We start from the raw sequence: 22257 nt of genomic DNA on the forward strand, positions 1-22257 counted from the left end.
TTCAGAACACTTTACTTTCATATATTCCTGCAATTTGACAAATTTTAAATATTTTTATGTATAGTTTAGCAAAATATATAAAGTCGTCATTAGTATCTTACCAATCTGTTAAAAAAGCTTTTTACACACGTTAGCAAACTATCTGTTGTAGACGGTCGCAAAAAATGCAAAGAACAAAAAAACAATTCACTTAGCTTAAAGATCAGCTCATAAATATGCCCACAATAAGCAAAAGCCTTTTTTTGTAATATATAACAGATATTGACTTGAAAGATATAAAAATATTCCACAGGGTTTTCGTCGCGCATCTTGCACGACTACAATTAGCAAAACATTGCAGATTTCTTACGTATTGGTTTGAGATGAAAATGGAGATTCATCCCAATATGAATATAACGTTCTCATATATACTGATTGTGTATGCGTTCAAAAAGTACTTAAGGAAAACAATTTTTAAAAATCATATAAGAGATGAACAGAAACGAATAAAAAAAAATTAAGAAAGTAACCATATGTGTAAGCTGTAAATGCTTCTGTTGTACAATTGTGTGCAAGTTATTTTAGTTAATTGGGAAACAAAGAGTTAAGTTCGCCTTCTTAAATGGTGACCCGTCCTTTCTTTGACAGAGCTATAAAGATGTATGTAACACTCAGACGCCCCTAAGATAAATCCACCATTCATTATTCCGGCCGATTCAGAATCATTGTCTAAATCGATCTACGCCTGTCTGTCCGTCTGCTCATGTGTTTTTGTGATGAAGATTCAGGTCGTAAAGTTTTGCAATATTTTGATGGAATTTGGTACACAGACGCATTTTAGCCCAACAACGAACGCTGTTAAAAATGATTCGGATTGGTCCGCTTTTTCGACCCGTAGCACGCCTTATTTTAGAAAGTCGGTATATGGAAAAAATTGCAATTTTCGAAATTTCTCGGCAAAAGTAGATAAGTAATAGTATTTCGGCACTACAAATTGGTGTGAATACTTTGTACTGGCTGGGGAAACTTTTTGAACCCCCTCTTACATAACCTTTCCTACGGAAACTGAAGCGTTATATAGTAAACAATATCCAATATTTCATGGTCAAAATTGACTCATAAGAAACAAAAAAAAAAATTGACGACAAAGAAATCCACCTAATCGAGTTTGGACCATGTCTATTTTTCGCATATAGAGATTCTCATAAAGTGTACACTCTTATAAGCCAAAAAGATCTAATTGTTAATTTTTTGTGATGAAAACTTGTTCACGATAGTAATTATAAAAGAAAATTAAGTGGTGCTAATTTGAATGATACAGGTCTATTTCTAGGCTCCCCCCAGATATAAGATATCTCATGAGTAGTAAGCGCTTCGAAAAAGCTTAATTTTTAATATTTTAGGATGATGATTCATGATAGCGTTTCACCGAAAAAATTCCCTGTTGGGAATTTGCATCATAGATGATGTGAACGCACCATATATAGGCACCATATTTCACGAATGGCAAACTCTTATATAGAGAGAAAATCTAACCTTTCAATAAAGGGGCTTTGATGAACTTTACGGCTTTGTATGAAAATAATGTGTACTTATGGATTTATTATTACTGAAACGAGTGAATAACTGCACTAGGCGTATTGGTGTAGTGTATTTAATAGTAGGCGTTGCCTGACTATCATGTTCTTGTTTTAATATTTTAAGTTGTTATATGAAATATTTGCAGTAAGTTGATAGTAAGAGGAATAGGCACTTTATGGGCGTTTGTATACCCTCTACTCGCTCCATTGTGTCCATAATTTGCAGGTATCTAGTTTGCTCGATATCGGGAATCATATACCGGCTTGCTTGTTGACTGATCATAGTCATTTTTCACAGCAGTTGAAAATGGTTATACTTAATATTTAGATACTATAACTAATTCATTCGCTAATTTGAAAAAACGAGCATATATTTTAATAGTGTAGATAGAGGATGTAACATAATAAAGAATAAGGACGTAATGATTACTGTGCTTCTTTATTTTGCATTATTGTAATGTGTTTTTACTTTTAAAATACTCGTAACCAAAATTATGGAACAAATTTGAAGTTGAGCAGAAACAATTTATAAATTTCGATATTTATTTTTAAGTCTTACTGTAATCTGGCATATACAGAAGAAATACGATTAGAACATTTGACATGTTTATATGGATGGTGATAAAAGTTTATATAACAGTTAGGAAAATGTTTAGTTTAAGCTATACGATATGCAACGTTTGCATCATTTTTACGTAAGCATGTATTTTAGAAAACTTATGAACTTACCTGAGAAATTTAAGCAAATAGTCGCATTTGTTTCGCCGTTTACATTTTGGGCAGCAACTCGGTATTTACCGGCGTCCTCCACCGTGACATTTGTAATTTCGAGCGTACAAAAATATAAATGTGTAGGATGGATATCTTTGTCGATACGCAGCTACAGAGAGAATGAAATCATTATAATAATTAAATGTTAAATTTACGTAAAATAATGACATCACATTTTCTAGAACAAAAACTTTTTTTATATTTTTGATAATGATTTTGAGTGGAAGGCTTTCTTAACAGTTTTTGCAAAGTTATTTGAAAAGAAATTTAGGAAAATATGTATAAACTCCACTCGCAAATTTCGTTGGTGTTATTAGCCCCAGAATTGTTGCAAACATTTTTACTCGACATACTCTTTTCAGTTTTCAGTGTTTTCGCCTTAGAAATTAGCTTTTGAATTGCAAAATCTTGGTTCATTTTTGGACTTGGCACTCCAACGTAAGTTTTCATTTCTTCTTTATCATCTTCCTAATTCCTTTTGGTTGTATTGTTATTAAATTGTTTATTTGGTAATATTATTTGCTGGCAATATGAATTTTTTTTGGTTTCGTTTATGTAGATTTTGATATACGAGCTTTAATTTTTCCCCTCTTTATGACTCAAGCCTTATTTTGCAGGCCTACGAACTTTCTTCTACGTTGTGTTATACTTCTTGTGCCCTATACCACTTGTAGAGGGTCTATTAAGTTTGTACAGACATATGAAACACCTAGAAGGGCTTAAGATAGACCCACCTTTTATTATATTTATTATTTATATAAGCCTTTTTGTCCGTCCGTCCCTCTGATGTCTGGTATACTGACGCGCTTTTACCTAAGGAGGAACGCTATTGAAAATGGTACAGATGTATTCACTTTTTCGACCACTTCCGACATAACGCTCTATTTTAAAAAGTCGTTATATGGAAAAAAATTCAATTTTCAAAATTTCTCGGCAAAAGTGGCTAAGTACAAGTACTTCGGTATTCTAAATTGGTGTGGGTCTCTTTTACCGGATGCGTCAATGCTTGGAAACGACCCCCATATAAATTCTAAAAAACCTAAAACTTCATGATCAAAATCAGATCATAAAAGTAATTTAAGATAAAAAAATTAACTGTTGGGCCATCTCTGCCTTTGATTTTGAGTCCTACCTATGTAAGTGTTTTCACGAAAATTGATATTTTATAGGGCAGAAAAGTCTGAATTTTAATATATTATAATGAAAATTGATCCATAATAGTGATTTGATACAAAAATGAACTCTACAAAATTTGGACCACCTACGCCTATTTTTGCATCCTACTACATACAACGATTTTTAGGAAAATTTTTGTTTTTTGAGACAAAAATGTCTAACTTTTAATATTCTAAAATGAAAACTGATCCATAATACTCATTTGATATGAAAATTAGCTTTACTGAATTTGGAACACCTACCTTAGTTCTTAAACCTTTTGCGCACACCCATTTGCAAAGAAGGCTAAGTTTTAATATACAGTTCTCTGATAGTACATTCATATAAAAACAAGGTATAAGTTTTGTGTTCTACGTTAAATGTAAGAATAGTGTTCGACAATATGGTGTACGGTATTTACGTTGGGCCAGCCCGACTATTATATTTTCACTTATTTTACAAATACGTTCTTTTGATGTCGTCGCAAAAAGCGCAGCAAGATTTTCGAGGGGCTGCGTTCGCAGGTGCTGCCTTATTGAAAGACGCATCTTGATCGATATTAAGAGTTTCCTTTCGCCTTAGGCAGAGCGCAAATTGGGATAGCTGCAACCAACCTCGTTGCAACGTGTTTTTCATTTAAGAACATTCCAACAACTCGAATGGCTTTTAAAATTTGTTTATATTCATGAATTATTCCCAATTTAATTTATAAGGAAATTTCCGTGAAACTGAGCAATCAATAAACCATTGATTTCCTCTAATTTATTACTTATTTGTTGTGTTTCTATATAACGCGTAACATATGGATTCACTTAATTTGTGAAAGATTTTTGTATAACGCAGTGTAAATTAATCTGACTTGCCTTAAATCTACTCTTCTTTTAATGTGGCTTCCGCTGAACGCATTTTTTAAGCTGAAGTAATTCTCAGTTTCATACAACATGGTTTCCATACAACGCGGTTTGAACTAAACTTATTGTATGAGATATGACAATATCAAGTTTTGATAAAATCGTGGAGTATCAGCCTGGTCCAAAAGGTTAGGCGCTGATCAGAAGTTTTTAAATCGACTCGGAACTTAGCTAGCGATTCTATTATTCTTACACCTTTGCTTTGAGCAGCTTTAATTATTGCACTTGCGATATTAAGGTAACCTGTGGAGTATTTCGAGGCAATTCCGAAAAATCTTTCTTGCTGGAAAGCAACTTGTTATAGCAGTAATTTAAAGCAATATCATGGCGAAGCAAAATCTCAATAAATTATCTCAAGCATCCAGTGGTAATAAGCGATCTTTTATTCCGGTTGTATTAAGAGTTAGGTCCATACATATCACTACGTTGACATTACTACGACATTTTGGTTAACTTTTACAAAGAACTTTAATATAGTTCGTTCATCGGCATCCCAAAATGCAAAATCGAATTACATCTAATATTATAACATTTTTTTCAAAACTGGCACACCAATTATTAAAGCATTTCCATATAAATCTCTTGGTGAATAAGGTCAATAAGAGTTCAAAGTTTATTGGAGTAAGCCAATGTTCTAACATAAACTCCAAATAAAAAGTCCAGCAAAGTTATATCGCATGACGCTTGTGGCGCGCTTGCGTAGGCATTTTAAGAAGATTGCACTTTCTCCCAATAAATTGATGTTGAAGCCAAACGCACGCATGGCAAAGTGCACGCAACATATTGAAAAAAAATTTCATCCAAACCTCAATTAGATATGTAGTTTATTTACTCTAGTTTCGGGACTACGAAACGGATGACCTTATTTATATGTAAAGCACTCAAGCGTTAGTCTCGCATCAGAAGACGTACACTGAGCTGTATTTGGATAAAAACATATTGGATATTGTATAGTTTGTTATGAATATTCTATATTTGCATAAACATTGTTACAGATTTTTTTTTTTATTAAACCCGACCTCGGAAACATTGGAATTTATTAATAAATGTTTTAAAATTAGTGTATTAGATCGGAAGAATTAGAATCTACAACAGCTATATATTATGTACTTACTTTATGACGCAAAGAGTCTTTAATTTTCGTTCCATTGTGAAACCAGATGATATCTGGTGCCGGATCGGCCGTTAAGCGACATTCAAAAAGCAAACGTTTACCATCATCCTCTTGTCGAATTGAGGGCTTTTTGTCAAACGTTGGCGCGAAACCATCATGTTGTCTATATAATTGACAAATAGAAAAAATTTTTTTAAACATATATATATATATATATATATATATATATATATAACATATAACATACACATTCGTGCATACAGACATAAAAACATACGTACATGCATGCTTACATATGCATATATACACGTTAGCATTAGGAACAGAAACCTTCGCCTTAGGCGAATATTGAAAATCTAACACCTAGAGAGAATGTATGTATGTATATATATATATACGTTACATACATATATCCGCCTGAGTAGCCGAGGGCGAGGAATCTCGACTAGCAAGTCAATGGTCGTGGGTTCGAATCTCAAGTGCGGTAGAGTTTTTAATAAAAGCCGATAGCCTTAGATGCTAGTGCTTTTAAGAGTTTAGTCTTAGGATTTATTTCTCTGGCGAAATTAATAATAATAATAATAATAATAATAATACATACATACATACATATACATATTAGGAACTGTCTTTTATGCGTGAACGTATAAGTTTGCATATCAATTTCGGACCGGGCTTTCGGACTTTAGCAATGCAGACGCTGGAGATTTGCAGGTGAATACAATAAAATTCTCGAGTTTTGAGTCTTTTTATTTTTTTCAGCTTCGGTATTATATAGCCACACTTGAGCAATATGCAAGCCTAAGTCGGGAAATTTAACTAGAAAAATGTACATGCTAAATTTCAAGCTCTTGCATTGGTACTTATGATTTTGAGAAAACCAGTTACAGAAAACCAGACGGGCGAAGAGTATTACTCTTAACTCTGGTAGGCAATTTGACGTGCACACAAAGGAAAGTTAATGTATTGAAAGTTTGGGTGGTGGGTACAAGATTCAAAGGAGCTCATGATCGTAAAGGCATTAAATGCATGTATTATAATTTATATAGAATTATTTATAAATAGCGTGAGTGATTATTTTCCAAAAAAATAATAATTTATACATATATATATCCATTTAAAATACAGCTCAATTAATATGAAATAAATGTTTTAAAAATAAATGTTGCTACTAGAGAAAAAACTTTACTTGCATATTATTATGATTGCGACAAAAGAAACAACCTCAGGATTTGTGATATAAACTTTTCAGACTACAACCCCAAAAAGCTTATGAAATATCTTGTTAAGTTGGGACTGAAGTATTAATAATTACAATTTAGAAGCTTATACTTACAAATCAATGGCAAATGGTTGGTTACAACTATTGTTTGGATAAGCAAAATATTGTGAAATGAGCATAAGAAATCTACTCTTTTTGAAAAAAATGAATATCTATCGGCAGCACTGAATTCGTTAATATTTTACAAGCAAAAATTTAAGAATATGAAAAGTTTTGTGAATATAATTAATTATATGCTAAGTAATGCGCTTAAGCCCCTTCGCGAAAATCAAAGAGATATCATATAATCTAATCTCCATATCGCACTTTTTTAAATAATATCGAATCAATTTTCTTTACTTTACACTACGCCGATGTCGTATTTGAACGTAATTTTAGTTATGCTTCATATGATTCGCAAATAAAAACAAGACGTTTTGTACTCCCGATTGCAAAAATTCTACTGAAGTGAAGATAGCCCGCATTTTTGTCTTCGCTAAAATGTGAGCTAGGTACAGTGGGCTAACTTCACATCAGTAAAATTTTATATGTTTGTGTGGCTCCGGGCTAGATGTGTACGCGGTTTTTTTTCATTTTTTATTTTCTCCTATTTGTTTATTTAGTTATGAACTTTGTTCTTAAGTTTAATTTTCGTGTTTATAACTTTTACAAATGATCAGTGAAACATTTTTTAAGATTTATCGCAAGACTTTGCCATTGCTAAATAAACAGGAACACAGGCATGTCATTTTATTTTCTCAGTCACTGATCGTTATATTCTGAATGTGAAATAAAATAGGCTTAGTCTTTCTTCTAGCAAACGTGTGTATGCTAAACATTTAAGTCTTTGATTTTATTGCGTTGCGCAATATAGATCTTGGTCACTTCATATGAATCAATGTAGGATAATGCAAATATTATACAAATAAAGGCTACTAGTTACTTTACTGTACTCCCCATTAACATAAAAACTGTTTCCTACAATGTGCTATAAGCATAAACTAATCAATATGTACGATTTTAGTAACAATGAATATACCTCTTGGGCTTACATGAAAATATAAAATTTGTACAAATATATATTTTGCCCACCACATAATATAATTTAGTTGTAGTAGAAAATGGGTACAATAAAAAACGATTTTTGGGATGATTAATTAATGTTCCGTAAAGGATTTAATCTTAATCTTAGCAGCGTCAGGACGTGTATCGCTTTTAAGACTATAAAAAGCTAACAGTGCGTCCTTATCGGTACTTTAATGACATGGTCAGCTAAACGCACAACTGCTGCTGCGAAATTTCGCAATTTTTGGTTATCATCCTTTTGTTTTTATCATCGGCAGCAGGAGAGGGCGAAGTGCTAGAGGCGGTATCTGTACCAGTTGATGCGGTAGCACCATCAGTTGTGCAATTAAAAGTATTGTTGCCTTTGTTGTTCTCTTTTAATGACTTGACAAACGTGGAAGGATATTGAACTTTCATTTCAGTTGATTCAATACTTTGTATGAGCAGTAAATGAGCAGACAAATGTTTTGGATGTGTTGGCATTATTTCATCGTAGATTTTTTCGGCCTTGTCGTAATCCAATTTAGGTAACATAGAGCATTAGAAATCTCGGAGACTCTCGGAATATTCGTCTACACTAAGTTTGTTGTTAGAATCTGTGGGAGCAAGAGTTGAAGCACTATCCCCCGCCGAAGCTAGTACATTAGCCATAGCAATAGCTACAGCTGAGGAGGTATTAATATTAGAAACTTTTATTTTGCCAGTAATACCAACATTCGCAACGGCGCTACTTGAACGATTACCACCGTTCTTCTTGCTGCCTTCCGATGGATTAAGAATATAGTAACATTGGTGTACATCGATACGTTTGCCAAATTCATCCTTAGGCAAAGGTATAGTACCAGCTAACCAAGAGCAATTGTTAGGCAAATTGGCCTTTGTTAGCTTTTCTTGAGTCAAAGGTCCCAAGTACAAAACCTTTGGAACGTTGCGATTTATCAAAGACGCCGTAAATTTCTGACCGCTAATAACGCATTGATGATATTCGGCGTGAAATCCGAATTAAATGGAGTTGCCAATTTATATAAAGAAACCATATTACTTTCGTGACCTTTTTACAAAGCCTCACGTTTTTCATGGCGTATCTGCAGACGTATCGTGTATTCACCTTTCTCGAGTTTCGTATAAAAGGTATGTGGATTGGCATCATCGCAAGCAATCAATATCATCCACAGCTGTGACTCAAATTCAGATTCATAGAGAACGGGATTAAAGAGAGGAGCGTAAACAGCTGTTTCCATGGATTTTGCGACGTTAAGAGTAAAACAGAATAAATTCTGATAAATTTGTCGGCCTTCTGATATAACGTCCCGTGTTGCACTTAAGCGCGTTATTTTCGATTCATTCGCTTTCAAGACAACCGCTGCAGTTTTTAATTGGATTTGAGGTTGAATTTCCAAATGACTCAAAGAGCTAATTTCAATTCTGTTTACTTCACGACCAGAATGCATAACATATGCATTCGGATTGGTTGCCTGGATGCCATGAAACTCCAAACTGTACTTGAGGTGTATACTTCCAAAGTTTGACCAATATTTTTCTATACACAATTCAATGACATTGTTTTGCTGACACTTGAATGCCAATGTTGTTTCATTTTCTGAATTGAAAGTCAACAGCTTCATAGTTTCCAGAACACAGCACGAAGACTTCGGTAACAATTGTATGGTGAACACAAAGAATTTTCCAACATCCTTGCCACAAATTTTATCGGTTGAACGCATACGTAAGACTGCCCATGTGGCTCGTGGTGGCACCAAAATAAAGTCTCGTTTTATAGTGCTCGGTTGAAATTCAAAGCTGCCATCCGTTGTATGGGATATGAGTTCATAAAGACATGTTTCCTCGTAATCAATGACATGTGGCTGCACAATCGTTACGGGTATTTCAAATAATGAACCCTTTCCTACGCAATCCGTATCAAAAGCTTGTACAACAGCGGTGTGCACACCGGAAGACAAACCCGGAGGATCCACTTTAACTACCAAAGAACGCATACAATAGTTAAGATCCAAAAAAGCGCCGGTTTTTTCAAGAACCTTTGGCGTATGTAAATGCCTTTAGTATTGCTGATGCCGTAACGCACAGAAAATCGAACCATATTATCCAAATGCTTACCATACTGTGCTAAATGTTCAAAGGTCTTTTCGACATTCAACAGACCAGTTCGCTGAGCGAATACCGTTCCGCAAAGGATATTTTGCATCTAGACGCACTCAAAGATATTATAAGCTGCTATAGTATGTTGTTCGAGTATTACAAACCATAAATTTTTATTTTTTTGTTAAATGGTAATATAAGGTTATCATTTTGCTTCTTGCGATTTTTCGAATATTTCCTACGTTCGCGGCACTATTGTCCATGCCAACCATTTGTGGCCATCCAAACACAACGTTAATGTTAACTAGTTTTAAGGTAGTTGAAGGTATTCGTGCATTGTCTCTTTCTCGCTTACATATATACGTACGAATGCTGTTAGTATTTGCTTTTGACATATATGCGCATTGGTCATTCGTTTCTCAAATATCATAACTTTTGTTCGTTTAACTAGCAAATATTGTCGTTCGCCTCGGCAATCTTTCCCCTTCGCTTTTGAACGCGTGCACGATAAACTGCTGTCCTTTGTTTCGTAGAACGCTATTGGTCACTGTTCTCTGTACTTCATTTAGTAAACTAGAATTGGAGTTTGGACATACTATATATACATATAATAAAGTATATAGCCGTGCGTTACCAATTGGTGGCCTTGTGCACTTCGACATTCGAATTAACCCTTATAAGCTTCTAATTACATTACTTTGAAATACTTAATGAGGATTGGCTATTAATGCACTTATGAAAAATCAAAATCCTTTCGTTGCATTTAGAAAGAAGAACAAAGAAGTTTAAAGAGTAGAAGGATAAAAGATAAGAAAGTTTAGGTACTTTTGGAAAAATTGAATATTAATTAACGGTTATGTACGGGTCATAAGTTATGAAAAAAAAAGTTGTGGGATAATTTGATTTGCTTTACTTGTCTGCGAACGGAAAGTATTGCATGCTCAATACAAAGTTAGGTAATTATTTATCTATTTAATAACTCCAAATAATTATTTTTGAGTTTCATTAAGAAGTTTATCACAACTATATATTCGACATCTGAAGGCAAGCACATGAAAGTGTCAATCATAGCATTCTGATTTGCCTACTTAAAAACTTACCTCGATTCTTCGCCTGTATAAAACTTTTCTTCTGCGTTGTATAAAAGTGTGTGCATTAAATGCAAATAAAAAATTGCAAATGAAAGCTTAAATTAATATACGTTAAAAAATAAACAAAAACTATAAGCAGGAACAAATATGGTTCAAATATGGTTACAAATAAGATAAATACGGTAATCTAATATGTAAAGCATCATAAATAATTGCCATTGCCGTAACATATTACGTCAAAACTCTTCTAATAATAAGAAAAACAATGATTATTTTGCTTACTTTTCTTTAGTTTCATCGGCAGCTGATATAAAAAATAAAAAAAAGTAACCAATTAAGAAAACTAGGTTGATGTTAAGGCAAACCTTGCATATTCACCACCGTAATCTTTAATCTTGTTTTTGTTACTTGTTTAAGCTTTTAATGCGTCCGTTGATTGCGCAGAAGTTTTCAAGAAGCATAGGTAAGTATGATTTGAATCATCACCAATTTGCTTGAAATAATTAAGACTGTTTGTAACAAACTTCAACAGTCTGTTAAGCTTAGTGAAATGTGTGTTTTAAATATACGCAATCAACTTGAATCGAATATTACGTCCAGCTGGCTTTATGCGTTGTGTATAATAGACCTTGAAAAAAAGAGGATTTAAATGAGCGGCCATATGCCACTCCGAATAATTTGCTGTTTTTTCAATTGCAGCTTGAAAGACTTTAAAAGTCTTAGATTTGATATAAAGGAAAAAGGTTAAATATGCTCGATTTTGGTGGTATATTCAAGATTCGCTTTTATATTTATTACATTTAAAATTTTCACATTTTAATTTATTTCTAGAGCTTGCAAATCCAAGTTTGTAATCATGGTTTTTATGCACTTTAACTATTCATAAACTTCGAATTTCTATCTAATGTAAGACTTACGTGCAAAATTTAAATTAATTGAAGCCGACACTTCACCGGATTTATTTTTAGCTCTCACTTTATAGAGACCAGCATCTGTTTCAATAACATCATCCAGTTCTAATACTACAAGAAATTTGTTGTCTCCGATTGGTTTGATTCTAAGTATGATGCGTTCATTTTCCACTAAAAGATTATCGCTACGATACCATTCAATTAATGGTTGCGGTGATGCGAGTAATTGACATTCGAATATTAACCGATTTCCGTCGTCTTCCTGACGTAACTGCGGTTTCTTGACAAAGCTTGGAGCGAAGTCCTCAGCCATTCCCATTGGTTAGATTTAAAGGGCAATTAGAGTAAAGTAATAATTTTTTCTCTATAATTTATGTGTAGTGAAATGTTTTTCTTGTGTTTAATGTGGTTCAATAGCCATTGGCGACGTTTTCGTTTTTGTTCGTTTATAATTCTGGACAGATTTTGAATATTTGCAATATTAATTTTTTTTCACAAAAACTTGGGCAAAGAAATGGCGCTTTTTTCGAATATTTCGTATGTTAAAGCTATTGGATGGGACTTAGCCACTTATATTTGGCTTCGTCTATTTTGAATTATTGATTCGTATATATACGTATGTGTAACGTATATATAACGTAGTTTTCGTTTTCCAATTTCTCCTCCTCGGTTTTCACAATAATTTCGTTACCTACATAAGAAAACAAAAGGAAAAATGAGAAAAAACAAATAAATATTCTTAATCGTCACGTACACAGTTTTTTTAACCACAAAGTTTTGCCTATTTGTACTACACGTCTATATAGTTTTCATTATGACATCTACACATATAGAGATGTACAGCAAACCGTGTTAATATTTTTTTTATAGCGCAACTTTCGCGTTGTAAAGGTAAAGTTTTGTTTTTTGGTGCGAACTTTTCGATACTCAACATTTTTCTGAACAACTGGAATACATGAATTTGTAAATTCTTCTTTACCGAACATAATTCGAAATATAACATAAGAATATTCTATTAATTTCAAATAGATCTTGTTTCCCTTGGATATAACATGTGATGATGGGTATTCTGAATGTCAGTTTTATTAAAAAATTAATCTTTGACAATTAAGGCTAAACAAGTAAACACAGATTATTTAGAAGTATCTTAAGCTCCATTATATTAAGCCTTTTAAGGAATAATTCAATCGACTCCTTAATGTTCCAATGACATTAAAAATATATGTGATGAGCGTTTTCTTTAACTAGCGGAAGTTAATTGATATCCGATACTATAATACTTTGCGTTTTAAAAAAGTCGCAGGTTGCTCGTATATACCATGGTAAAATTTGCACTTACTATTCTTATAGGACGCGGTCGTAGCCACATTCTGGCAGATTATTGTTGTTCAAGAGTATAGCAATTTATATAAATATAACAATTTATATATGAAAAGTAATTGCATAATTATTAAATTAAATTGTAATCAAAATTCTTTTGATATGGTACAAATTATACAAATTTTTGTTGGCAAATGGGGTATGCTTTATGTGAACTTTTTAATCATCTTATTTCGTTGAAACATTAAGGAGGATAGGTTATCCTAGCATTTATGTCTTTCTAGCTAGATTTTAATTCGTTTATATCACATTTCATTTTTTTCCAGAAACCTTCCCAACATGTCATTGTATTTCTACTCTTATGTTATTTAGACAGAGTGTACTTAAAATATTAGAAGACTTCAATAATTTTCACGTATGAAATATTGCGCTTAAAAGATTTTCCTGAAAAACGTCAGCCTCAGTTCTATCTATATTAGAAATTTTATTGTTGACTTTAACATAAAAAGGTCAATTTTAAATAAGCATAGTTAATTGAAATAATTGAGTAGCATTGTTTGGAGGTTTGTTAATGATACATAGTTACTGATCAGGTAAAATATTATTAGATTCCAGAATAAGAATCGTTCTGTAAAATTTTTTTAAAATGCACATCTTTATAATAACCGGTTCATAAGAGCTTATAGTAATTTCTGATTAATTTGGTTTAAAGACGGTTGTATTGATTTCAATTGACTGACTATGGTCCAAATTTGGTGTATTGTTGAAAATGCATATTAAGAAAGATGGACTCTTATCTGACATCACTGTAACACAGTTTACGCTGATGTAACCAAGTTAATTTTTCCTTTTTTATTTCTTAACATTTTATTTTGCACCCGTAGTTAATGTGGCAAATTCATTTATCTATAAAAATATGAAGTTTGGCAGCTCTAAAAAAGATAATATTAATATAGAAACTCATGATCATCAAAGAGTTCAATAAATTAAGAAGTTTTCTGGAGGGTATGCTAAGTTGAAAACTTTCTTTGTAGCGGAACAAGAGGGAGATGGCGTTTTCTGCTGTTTGCTTTGGCAGTAATTTTCAAATGTTCTGCTTCAGGCAGTGCTTATAAACAGTTTAGTTACAGAAAAGCTTTTTTACACGTTAGTGTGATAACATCACCCTTGCGCTTTTTGTTGTTTTAATGGCCTGATTTGATAGAGTGTGGAGGGCTGCAATTAGAGCAGCAGCAACTTGTGCTTTCTTTTAATGCCAAAAGTTATAAATTTCTGCGACGATGCCCCTCTCGAACTTATAGAGTGCAAATCGGTCTGTGCGATTAAAGCACGTGTTATCAAATTAATACGTTTTCGATAATCATCTATCTAATTTCGATTGGGTGTCTTTTGGATTATAAGTTCGCTTAAAAACTCCTTTAAAAATACAATCATCTTAAGCTAATTAATTTGATTGTATTTTCTAATTAGTCCGGTTTTCAACGAAAGGCTTATGCAACAAACTTAAATAATTTGAATTAATTGTATTGAAACTAGTTAAAAAAAGGATACTGAAAGAAATTGTCTGCTTTAACTGATATTATTATGTTTTGCCTAGAACAAAAATTCTCCGCACGTCCACATCTTAAATATTTTAGATAAAGTTACGGACGCAACCATTTTCTGGTTAACATTTGATTTCGTATTTTACGTAAAAGCACGAAAAGTCAGAATGAAAAGTCTTATATTTGAAGCCATGAGGTGTATATCAACGTTAATGTATTTTCCGAAGTTTGAAAAAGCGTGATGCGGTCAATCTGAAAATTTCTAGGTAATGTTTCCCGTCTTGTCGGTACTACAAAGAAATAAGCAATCCTTTATTTTTGTACACGACTTATCTTGCACGGATTTCTAAGAAACGTATCTACCGTGTATAAAAAGACTTGGATGGGCATACGTCGCTAAACCGACTTTGTTATTATTGTTATGATTGAACGTAAATAATCTCTATCTTAGGCATAAACACAATTACAAACGAAATATAACGGAACAGCTATGGTGATGTTGGTCGTAAAAGCGCCAAACACACCGCCATCGATCATCAGTTGCCTTACGGTAGCCAAGGAAGTAAGTTTCTTCGCACTAAGACAAAAATTTAACTGTCCATAAAGATAGGGAATAGCTGGCTTAGCTTATCCCTGTAAAGTTGATTGTCTACATCAGTGTGCTGGTTTTTTTTTTCTGCAATGCTAACTCATAAGGACCTTTGTGGTTTATAAACCGACTCATTTAGATTCAAAACTTTTATGATTTGCCAAGATTGAATCTGACAATCAGTAAGAGTGTTCATGTTTCGCATGATAATCACAACTTTGTGAACAGATATTACCAACTCTAATTATTCACCTAGAACTTATTTATTATCCCCGTTAGTGTCTCCAGTTGTGTTTTTAAATTTATTATAGTTGATTATCGCATGTAACCTGTATTGTAGCACTGGTAGCATTATATTCACGTGAACTGTCAAATATAAATATAGAATTTTTATAACTTTACGTAAGTCAAACGGATTTGATTACACTTTTGCAATAACCTATTTTTTATATTGCCCGTATTATTATTTTAAATTTCTGTAATAGTCATCTTGCTCTATTGCCAGCCCATATTCCCATACAATTAGATTTAAGTCTTGAGCCAATTATCAGGGAAAAGTTTGTCTAGAAATTACTGGCCAGTGTCCATGGGTAGGGCAATTTGTCTGCAAATTTTTTTTAAACTACGAAATAATGTCAATTGGCAGTGAGCGGACGATAAAATGCAACGAAGAAAAAAAGGCAGTGACAATAGATAAAAACTTTCTAAAAATGCAAAATATTTTTGTGGAGCGAACATATAAAAAATCCGTGTGGTGTGCGGCCAAAGTGAAATTTCTCGTCGAGAAAGTTGATTAAGGAATAAGTCAATTAGACGCTAAGGAAGCCTTGGAATCAAAAATTTGTGAAACTTTAAAACATTTTGGCGCCTAACAAGTGAAATAGATGAATTAAAGCAAGTGACTAATCTTAGTGCCACAATTGATAGTACTTCCAACGTGCTGTTTGAAGCATATTCGAAGCTGTAGCGCAGAAACCAGAAGAGATCAGATTTAAACGCGCGCAGATGTTATATTGCAGCAACGCTGGTCCCTTGTCATACTCAATGCGCAGGCGTCCTATGACAACGGTGAATTTCCAACCGGGGAACAAATTGTCTGTAAAAAATATAGTAAAGCCTTATTTGCTAAGACGGACGTCTACGGCGAATACAGTATAGTAAGAAAGATTTACGCATCAGAAAGGTGTTGATTGGAAGAGCAAAGTCCGAAGAAATCATAAAAGAGCATCACAAAGAAGCACGCGAAGAGCAGTTTAGCATAACGGAAACTGTTAAAGAGACTCAACGGAAATTCCAGTATGATGTAAGATATTAATAGCACTATGGAATAATAGTTGTGAGAAATCTAGTAAATTAGAAGGCGCAAAGAATGAACAGAAAGGCTGCAGGTAACCAAGAAGTCTCGAAAAGAGAAATCGAATTGCAAGTAACAAATTGGTGGCCACGGGTAGCCGAAGAAATGTATAGGGCATTTTCTTGAAGGAGACCTAGTGTATAATCCATTGTGCATCGAAAGTTTATCACCAAATCGACAATGTAATTGGGGAGAACCGTAACTTATCACGAGGATCACTGATGTAGTCCATCGGATCCGTAAACATGCGGAAGACGGAACCATGGTTAACGTAGCACATGCAAGCAGACTGGTGGCTTTTGAAAAAGAAAAATGAACGTTAAGTAGAGGGCAGTGTTACGAATATCCCAAATTTTCTAAACTTAGTCTGCCGATTTTCTAAGGAACAGTTTCCTATAAATGCTAAAACTTAATACAGTTTTATGATATTTCGCCTGTCAACGCAACCGGGGATTGGCGGAAGGACTAAGTATTTTCAATTGTTTACGAACCAGGTCCCAAAACTTGAATATCTGAGTATGCCATTGGTTTTGTTGAGTTAATGCAATATCTTAAGGTGACTTTCGATCGCGAACTCAATTTTGGCTTTCACATCGACAATATCTTCACAAAAGTTTGTTCGCCATATTACTTGTATAGGTGTCAATGTATGGTTGATGGTATTATTTGCGAAAAATGCCAAATCCAGGGATTGCATTTCTTTCTTCGTTCATCATTTTTGAAAATTCGCTTTTATCGACTAGCTAAAATTTGGAATGCTAATCTATTTCTAGAAAATCATTCGATCTTGATGCCTCAACCTTTTAATAGAGGTTATAGATTTCAAGATCAAATAGGACCGATCGTTTATTGTTCAGTATTGGAATGTGTTACCAGTGAGCTTGAAAATGTTTGATGATTCCTTGAATATGCTTCGGAGAAAATTGGCCACTTATTAAACACGTAAATTTCTCTTGCATCTGGCAAGAAATTATTGCTACGGTTATCTTGGAGCAAAGGACTCACATCATTAGCCGTTTAGCCAAATTACAACATAAACTTTCGTTACAACTTCTCTCGTATATGGTAGTTACATGCCTTGTGCAATGTGGTACCGCTTCATAATAACAATAATATTAAAAGTAAACAAAGAATAAATAAATTCATAAACTCATAATTGCCTATCTTAAGAATAATATTTACAATTAGAAAACTTCCACTTTGCCTAGTACAATACTTTATTTACTTTGGTCATATGTCACAAATTCTACCATATTTTCTTGTAGAGTGGCACTCTAAGAGGGAAAGAGACCAAAACCTGAAACATCATAGTCCAAATTTACGAAACTTAGTTTTGTTGTCAAAAACTTTCCTGTTCTCTATCTTTTATTTCGCTACAAAATGCTAAAAATATACCTATATGATCCAATTTGATTATAGACCAATTTTCATCCTGAAATATTGCTAATTGGATCTTTCGATCAAGTAAAGACTCATCTTTCTTTGGGAATGATTATGTGGGCAAGCGCTAAAAAAAGGGTGTATTCGATCCGAATTTTTTGCGCTGAAATACCGTTATTAAGCGGTTTTTGTCGAAATATTTTTAAAAATGCTAGTTCTTGCCCGGTTTGTTGTTTTAAGGCTTTCAAAATAAATAGTTATAACGGGGGTAGTCTGATCGAGTGCTTTTTCAATGGAGTTCGTCGTTTAAGAAATTGAAAAATGTAAGTTGAGCCAAAATTATACATACACGAACTGGTAGGGAGACACGCGTAAATGTGCTTAGAAAACGATTCTGCATCCATTCGTATAATAAAAGGCTAGTTTTTCTTACACATGAACATAATATAATCTGCATTACAAGTGGTGAAGCCTATAACCAGTGTGAATGAATCACATTACGCATTTATCTATCACAATTAAATTGAGTAAAAGACGAATTTGAAATTTTAGTCAAAAAATTTGTAATGACTAATGATAGCATCCGTGAATAAAAAAAAAGGGAATGCAGTTCATAATCATCTAACGAAGATAAACTCTGTTTCTTAATTAGATAATGAAGAACTCTCTCCTTCACCCATTACCATAAGCCGAGCAACAAATTTCATCTGCCTACGTACGCTATCTACGGGCAGTACGTATAAATGCATGTGTTGTTATATTAAAGATATTTATAGAAAATTAGTCAAGTTCATTTTCAATAATGATCCATGGATACTAACAAAATGTTGTAATGCATGACTCATTGCGTTAATGGATAATTGATTTAACCAAATATGTACTTTCTCGATCAATTAGCTATTGTATCTTTGGCCGATGTTTTTGTTGAAATCATTACCTCTTATATTACATTTTCATTTGTTAAATATTCTATCGGACAACGAATGTGGTTCAATAAATAACGTAAAATGCATTCCTTTTTAAATTTTTTCCTTTATAGCCTTATCGGCTTCATGAAACCTTGCGAATCAAAAGTAATATTGAAGAAATGTATGCAAAAGTGATATTAAGATGTAGTTCTGAATGTAGTATATTTTGCGACAAAATTATTATTATAGTCCGATACTTTTCTATCATTTATGGCTATTTTGTGCTGTGTGTTTCTATGATGATTGCAAAAAAAAATATAAAGCAATTGTTATAAGACATTGCTTTTCAACATTTTGTAATCCCGTTAGAACAGATAAAAATTTTAGGTGAAAATTAGTTCACATCGATTTTAAATTAAATTTGCATATTTTGAGCAGTATAGAGTGGTAATTTAGTTCTCAAGACGACGAGGATGTCATACTAATATTCAGAATTCCAATAAATTTTAAAAGTTGCTGGACTAAATACAAACAAACTGGACTACAAAAAATTTCACAAAGTTTTGTAATTTCACTATATTTTTAAATAAAAAAAAGTAAGCAAGGGACCAAGATTATGTTATATGAACTTTATTTTAGTTTAAGGCATATTTGATATCATCTCTATAAAATTATGAGAAAAGTGGTGTAGTTGCTTATCGATCGATTTCCATATAAAAAAAAAAAAATCGTAGTATTTACAGTTCACAATCTAAAAGCAAAATTTATGCTAAAGGCTACTTTTCACTAGCCGCAGTTTTTTATGACATTTGTTTGAAAGCGAGAGTCAATTTCGATTTAGTCGATGTATATCCCGAATTGGATTCGATCGGGACCACGTTCCATATAACGGAATGTGGAATTTCAACATCCTCTCTAAATTAATTCAGCTTTCCTGTTTTTAGGTAGCTGAACTTAAGTTTTATTTCCGCTGAAATTTAAACAGAATAGATGTTTTTCAAATTCAAGTTAACGAGGTGCTGTAGATGTGGTATTTTCGGAGGAAAAAAATTTTGCATAAAACACTAATATACCGTCTAAATGGTAAAACAAAGCATATATCATCGAAAAGCTCCCTCACAGCTACAGGTTATATCGAAAACAAAGGTAGAGAAGTTTGTGGTCAGGAGTTTTTGTTAACCGAGGTTTTATTGAAATCGCTACAAAATATGCTACTTAAAGAAAGAAGCTTAAAAAAAATAAAATAAGATTGACATAGCCTGGGACATAACATTGAAAAAAGTAATCCGTTCTCAAAAAGGAACTCATTAGACCTCTGCAACGAATATAGCTGATTAGAACTGATGATTTATAAAGTTTATAGTGAAGAGAGTGTTAGTAATAACACTTGTTAAAGCAAATTTCGAGGAATTCGTTCCAATTTTTTCCAATTTGGCCAGCGTGTTCAAACCGCTTCAATGTTATCCTAATTCCTAAAGACTTGCATAGAATTTCAAAAGTTGCACAACATCATAAATAAGACAGCTTGTGAATTGATTGCATTTCTGAAGTTAGATCAAAAAATGACTTCTGTTGCGGCATTTCGAAGTCGCGCAGTTTCCTTGGTTTTGGAAAAAGAAAGCATAAAGCATATACAGCTTAACAAGATATGGAAACAGTCATACGACACACAAAATGTATTAAAGATATGCAAATCAATTTGGATGACGAGCGAAGAGCGGCTAATAGTCAGTAGAATACTGATTTATGTTGGAAAAAGAGGAGAATCACTATTTGTTCAACTATGTCTGTAATGAAATGGGAGCACATTTTGTCGATGAAACGAGGATATTAATCGAGCCGGAACTAAGAGAAAATTTATAGATAACACATTAATAACCTTGCATTGCTTCCTCTGCTAGTATATGATCATTATTTTGAAAGAATTTGTTTCATTACATTTAAAAGTTAGACCTAGTTGCCATATTTTAACCAAGAAAGTTCCCATCGCAAAAGATTCAAAAATTGTCCCATATTAATATGCCAAAATTCTATTTTCCATTGATTTTTGGTGAAAAAAATTTTAAATTTCAAGTTTTTCCGTACATAACGACCTTTTAAAAATACGATGCTGTATAAAACCTTACATCAAAACAAATCAAGGGATCAAATTTCATTCATCGAAAATAGCAAACTTTGTGGTAACCACGAAAATTCAAGGATGGAATGGGGTAGAGAGATGGATAGAGCGGCTTAAAACGATTTAAAAAATAAGTCAGACATTTTTTGAAGCGATAAATATAATAAAGTGGTGATCGGGTTCTGTTGCAAACACCCGCAACAACTTAACATACTTCATTATATATATACAGAAAAAGGAAGGTGAGTTTCTAACGAGAAAAGAGAGGATGAGATCATCATCAAATATTATTACCAAGGAACTTCTTAGAATATGGCTGGCAATTACAGTTAGAATATTGAATATTATAATACTGGAAGCAAACAAGCCGCAGTTATTGTCAATTGCTGTACGCAGTTTTCTGCGGACAAGAAGTGAAGCAAACAAGCATGCTTTTTTAGCGAACTTAAGACTTCGTAATGTAAGCATAATAGCCTTCCATTGGACCACCTGGTATCGAATCATTGCTTGCAGTCATGTTGCCAATAAAGTTATTTCTAAGTCAAAAGATAAACATTGGCAACTAAAAAAAAAAAACAGAATGTCCGAAAAACTAAGAAAGGAACATAGTGACATTAATTTGCCCGTAAACGTGGATGTACCAAGTGATACACATGGAAGGAATGTGCCAGCGCTGACCCCCAGTTTACTTATTTTACAATACCCATCAGATATAATCCCGTTAGTTCGTTTCCGACACCATTTAAATAATATAACGCGGAAATCTGGAAATCCGAAATAAATAGATAAAGTTTTTAGAAATTTTATGTCGGATAGTTAGAATCCTATTAATCAGGAAGGTTCATCCTGAAGCAATGTAAAAGCGGCTTTGGGATATTTATTTTCGAACTTTATAACGCCGTTGTAATCGTAGCGCATTAGCATATATATATACAGTTTTTTGAATATACACATATTTCTACTTTTTGTATATATATATATATATATATATGCATGAATGCATATGTATGCAAAGTCTATTTATATAAACTAAGAATGGACATAGACAGTTCACAGTACACATATTTCTACTTTCTCAAAAATACTAAGGCAAACAAAGTTTTTT

General features: G+C 33.1%; 1 protein-coding gene and 1 pseudogene across 14 annotated transcripts in view; both read right to left on the bottom strand.

Annotated features, from left to right (window-relative positions):
• The window catches only part of LOC119643732 (twitchin), a 100988-nt gene extending 88150 nt beyond the window's left edge, over positions 1 to 12838 (bottom strand). For 10 of the 14 annotated variants that reach the window (XM_038043186.1, XM_038043180.1, XM_038043185.1 and 7 more), the window contains exons 1-5: positions 12693 to 12838; positions 11945 to 12629; positions 11037 to 11067; positions 5511 to 5673; positions 2289 to 2439 (exon numbers count right to left, since the gene is read on the bottom strand). In XM_038043186.1, the coding sequence (XP_037899114.1) occupies positions 2289 to 2439; positions 5511 to 5673; positions 11037 to 11067; positions 11945 to 12257 (658 nt within the window). In that variant the 5' untranslated portion in view covers positions 12258 to 12629; positions 12693 to 12838. The remainder of the gene's footprint in view (positions 1 to 2288; positions 2440 to 5510; positions 5674 to 11036; positions 11068 to 11944; positions 12630 to 12692) is intronic. The other 4 variants (XM_038043189.1, XM_038043188.1, XM_038043187.1 and 1 more) reach the window with 2 other exon arrangements.
• LOC119643734 lies at positions 7131 to 10245 on the bottom strand (annotated as a pseudogene).
• Positions 12839 to 22257: the final 9419 nt, after the last annotated feature.

Source organism: Glossina fuscipes, unplaced genomic scaffold (assembly GCF_014805625.2).
Source record: "Glossina fuscipes isolate IAEA_lab_2018 unplaced genomic scaffold, Yale_Gfus_2 61546, whole genome shotgun sequence".
In the NCBI taxonomy this organism is placed as follows: domain Eukaryota; kingdom Metazoa; phylum Arthropoda; class Insecta; order Diptera; family Glossinidae; genus Glossina; species Glossina fuscipes.